General features: G+C 30.4%; 1 protein-coding gene across 1 annotated transcript; it reads right to left on the reverse strand.

Annotated features, from left to right (window-relative positions):
* Positions 1 to 3,512: 3,512 nt before the first annotated feature.
* On the reverse strand, positions 3,513 to 4,477 carry LOC107470915 (transcription factor TCP5-like). The gene is made up of 2 exons (XM_052255698.1): positions 3,733 to 4,477; positions 3,513 to 3,568 (listed from the first exon to the last, which is right to left on the reverse strand). The coding sequence occupies exons 1-2, from the start codon at positions 4,475 to 4,477 to the stop codon at positions 3,513 to 3,515; spliced, it is 801 nt and encodes a 266-aa protein (XP_052111658.1).
* Positions 4,478 to 5,013: the final 536 nt, after the last annotated feature.

Here is a 5,013-nt window from a genome sequence, read left to right on the forward strand (position 1 = left end):
GGTTGAGAGCAAGCTGATGATTTTTTTTCTTTATGAACATTAAAGTTATAGAGTGTGCATTGTGTAACTTGAAGTTACACAGTGTTAAACTGTTAGTGTTATGCGAGATATGATGAAAATTGGGAGAGAATAGTGTTCTTTCTGAACAGAGGAGATCAAGAACCATTTTGTCCCCTGTTAGAGTTGTCATGGACTATTTTGTGCTTCGTTAGAGTTGACGGAGTAAAGGACCTAAGTGACCGATAAAGTTAATTGTTAGAGACCAATCAAGTAATTAATTTTAGTTAGGAACTAAAATGTCTGGTCTGAAATTCTTTGAGAACCAAAATGGGTATATACTCTAAAAAAAATTAACTAAAATCGACCAGAACTTACCTTATTTAGCAATTAATAAATGTTAAATAAAATAAGGTTTGACTGGTTTTTTTATCTCTCTAATATTACCATTATTATAAAATCATTCATCCTAAAAGTTTAAACTTTATCCCCTTAAACAATATAATATAATCATTTGTTTGATTTTTTTTGCATAGACATTCTTTTTTCATTAAGGATCGAACTTTAAATTTTTTGGACATAAAATTCTGATATCATGTCATGAAACCACTCATCCCAAAAATTTAAGTTTTAAGTTGATGAAAAAAGATAATATTAATAGTTATATCTCTAACAATAATTACAAAAATCTTATTTACACACTAAAATTAACTACTAAAATTTGTCACTATGTATTTATATATAAATACATGTATAATTTAACTTATTTTTAATATATATTTTATATTTTAATATATATTATATTCAAATGGTTGATTTAATATACATTTAACATAATTATAAAAATTATAATAATTAAAAATCGTTAAATAATTTAAAACATTGTAACACTGCATCTTAAAAATTACATTATTTGTAGTTTCACTTCTGCAAAAGCAACAACAATAATCTCTCAACCTTGCCTAGACCAGAATTGCAATTTAAAACCTTTGCAAGTGCTTAATTAGAAAAACATATATGCGAAATTAAACATGGTTTTAATTGGTTGAATATACAATAATAATGGGTACGCCAACATAAGGAACAAATTAGTTGACCTAGTTATTGAATTTCCTACATTATATATACCAAATATCTTGGAATGCCTTTCACACTGTTATATATATATAATGTATAGTGACATTTAGATAGCAAACAAAAATACAGAAGAATCTGTGACAACATTATTAAGCACACCAGACATATTCATCATGAAACCATAACAACAATTCATGCATCATGCTAGCTTTATAAAATCAAATAACATAAGCAGTTGTTTCCCACTTTCTCTTTCAGAAAAATCTAAAATAAAAAATAATCTTGTTACATGAAAAATAAAATCTTTTAATATATATGATTAATTACATACTTTTCTAATATATAAATCTCTTCTTTTTATTCTTTTTACGATATTTTTCGACTTGACAAGTCAAAGACTAATTCATCCTAAATTTGAATTTCATCTCTGATCAAAGAATTATTGCACGTACAAAACAGAATTCAAATTCACAAAATTTAGTTAAGTTTGCGAAACAATATCTCAACCCCGCAAAACCTGTTTGTGTTTCTCCATAGTATCAATTAAAGCACCAGGCATTTAAGAGTAGAATGGAAACTGTAGCAATGACTTGATGACTGATGATAACATTGTACGAGGTTATAACTTATTTTTTGTATTAAAACCCTACTTACTCATAATATTATAGCCTCTTCAGTCAGGTATCATATACCTAGCTCATAGCTTAATTACTATCAAGCTTGAACAAACCCATGCCAAAACTTAACCAATGCCCAATAAAACTGCTTATTATAGAAAAAATCTAGATAGTCTTATCAAGAGGTTTAGCACATTCAGTAGTAGTTGGATTTCTTAAATATCAAGTTAGTGATTCAAACCCTAACATACACTACTCTATACATAGAGAGGATTTCATTTTTTGGCAAATACCTATGCCATTTGAAAAAGTTTTGGTGCGAGATAACTATATAAGTCCTTTAGTATTCTAGATAACACATATGTGTTATCAAATAAACTCTCACGAAATTTAATTAAACGTTTTTCGGGTTAAATTGATCTACTCCAATAGTAATATGTGAGATTTAAGCATAGCATGTGATTGTTAATAATTAAATCAGCCACATATGTGTAAGAGGATGTATTACTACAACAGAAATATTTTCATATTAATACTTTTTATTAATATAAATTAATATTTTAAATTACTATTTTATTTTTATATTATATTAAAATTTATAATTTATACTTTAGAATTTAGTATATAAAACGTTAGTTAGTCAAATATGAATAAAATATTGAACAAAAATAATACATTTTATTCATCATATAATATTACTCTTAATATAAATTCTGTGTTTCTAAGAAAAAACTGAATAACTTTTATAAATTTATTTGTACATCCTTCTTTTTCTCTTTCAAAGAAATAAATTAGAAAAATGTTAAAGCTAAGAGTGGATAATTGTTTATGAAACCATTAATTAGAATAATATATATCAACTATGTTAGATGTACACTAAAAATCAATCACTCATATAAAATATATATTAAAAATTATTTAACCAATACATATATTTATAATAGTTAATTTGAGTACTGATTTTTCATATATATACACATACGGCAAAAAGAAGAAGGTCAATCTGATACTTGAGTCTTTAACTAGCAAAATTAATTCTGAAATTTGATAATAACCGCTGCTTAGCTCTGAGGCTGCTAATTAATTAGCAAATAAGAACTGCAGAGAAGAGCAACAAAAGCATCAATTATGAAGTTCATTATTGTTTATATAGAAAATGTTTGATAACAAAATTAGTCAAAAATAGATATTTATTCATTGTTGTTAGAATTAATAAATACTAAATATGATAGACTTTGATTAATTTTTTTTTCTTCCTAGTGTTTATATTTAGATTCAGTTTTGTAATTTGGACAAATTAAACAACAATGTGTGTTCCTTCTCTAATATATATATACGTAGATGAAGAAAATAATATAATGAGGAAGAATAATTATATATTTGAATTAATTACTTGTACACACATTGTGAAGAAATTGAAGTAGATTGTATAATAATTAAGATTGAAAGAGAAATATATGTATATATAGCGTTGCCATACCTACAAATGTGCGGTGCATGTGTTCATCATCTCTTAGCTTTCTCAGAATATAAATTTGGTCTACATTCATTCTTGAATTATAGTAGTAGTAGTAGCAGCAATTGAAGATCAAGAACGACCTGAAGTAGTAGTAGTAGTGGAAGAAGGGTCTGACAGGTGATGATGAACTGAATAATGAATGATGATGGTGATGGAGAAGAAGGCTTGTTGATGATGATGATGATGATGATGATGATGATGTGGATGAGGAGGATGAGTTCAAGAAGTGATGAATGTGACTATTGATGAATTGATGCTGCTGTTGTTTTATTGAATCTGCACCGCCATTATTATTATGACTACTACCTTCGAGAAGAGATGATGGGGTTGTTACAAATGGTGCATAAGGTGTGAAAATCTGCGGTGTAGCAGTAGCAGAAGATAAAGGACCAAACAATAATTGTGAGGAAGCAGATGGGCCTACTTGCAAAGAAGATAAATGGTTCAATTGCATTGGATAACTACCATAATAATCTCCCACTTGATGATGGTGATGATAAATACTTGTAGATGAAGAAGAACAAGAACTAGAAGGAAACAACAATCCATGGCTTCCCAAATTAGAAGCCTCAGGGGTAGAGTTGTTGTTGAAAAACAAACTCTGAAAGGGATTATTATTATTGGTAGTAGTCTCCATTGGGAAAAGCCTCTGAGTAGTGTAACCGCCTCCGAATTCTTGATTCTCATGATCCGCATTGTTTGGTTTGAAGATCCACTTGGCTTTATTATTATTATTATCGGAGGGCATGGTGGTCATTAAGTCCTTCCCTTTGAGAAACCTGGAAGAAGAAGAGGAGGAAGCGGAAGAGTCGAAATCCCAGAACCTGGGTTTCCAGAAAGAGGAAGGGTCATGGAGAAGATGAGGGAATAGGGTTTGCGGCGGTTGGAAGCAGGGTTGAGGGAAGTGAAGAGGGGGAAGCTTATCGATATCAAGTTTAGTAGCATCAAGAAGCCAATCGATGACTTTGCTTGGTTGAGAGAGTCCCAACTTGTCTTGCAAGTCGTACAATTGAATGGCGGTGGGGACTGAGAGCCTGATCCGACGGTCACGAAGCCCTCTTATGGTGCAAACCTTGCTGTGCCTGTCTTTTCCCCCAAATGACCTTGATACCCTCACGATTCTTGGATTCCGAAACGCCGACCATTGCCTTGTTGATGACGACGCCGCCGCCGCCGCCGATCCCTTCAGGGTAAACTTGTCATTTTCATTGCTCTTCTTCTTGTTCTCTTCTATTATCATGCCTTCTTCCTTTCTTTCCATCATCATCGTCGTTAGATTCATTTTCACAGCTTTCTCAAATTCTTCTTCTATTTGAAAGCATACAGAAATTAAAATGATAAACTGTGTTATGTGCAAGTGAACTAAGTTACCAGCATGCATTTAGATTGAGAAGCACATAGAGCTTGGGTTAGTTTAATTTAATTTGCTGAGATCTCGAGAACTAGACTTACGTTACGCGCGTGTGAAGGGAAATTCGATCTTCATATCTGATTATTCTGCTGCTCTATGCTTTAGTTTTTCCTTCACCATACCCTTCAAAGAGAAGAAACAAATGAAAAAGGAGAAGAGAAGCTTCAGCACAAAAACAGTAATACCCTAAAATTTTAGTCTTCACAAAATGGCCACATAAATCTTATTTATTTTAGCTCATCACCCAAAACCTTACACTTTCAAACTATTTTATGCCTGGGGAAAACATATTCACAAATCACTTTTAAATATTTACTATCTCAATATTTGTTTGAGATATATTAAAATTAGTTATGCAATTATATTATTAGTATAAAATATATGTTAAAATA

This window comes from Arachis duranensis, chromosome 10 (genome assembly GCF_000817695.3).
Source record: "Arachis duranensis cultivar V14167 chromosome 10, aradu.V14167.gnm2.J7QH, whole genome shotgun sequence".
Lineage (NCBI taxonomy): Eukaryota > Viridiplantae > Streptophyta > Magnoliopsida > Fabales > Fabaceae > Arachis > Arachis duranensis.

What these genes read in the sequence shown, in the direction of transcription:
- LOC107470915 (XM_052255698.1), bottom strand. Translation starts at nt 4,477, where the DNA reads ATGATGATGGAAAGAAAGGAAGAAGGCATGATAATAGAAGAGAACAAG. An exon ending in GTTGTTTCCTTCTAGTTCTT is followed by an intron (nt 3,569 to 3,732) that starts GTTCTTCTTCAT and finishes GCTACACCGCAG; the next exon opens with ATTTTCACACCTTATGCACC.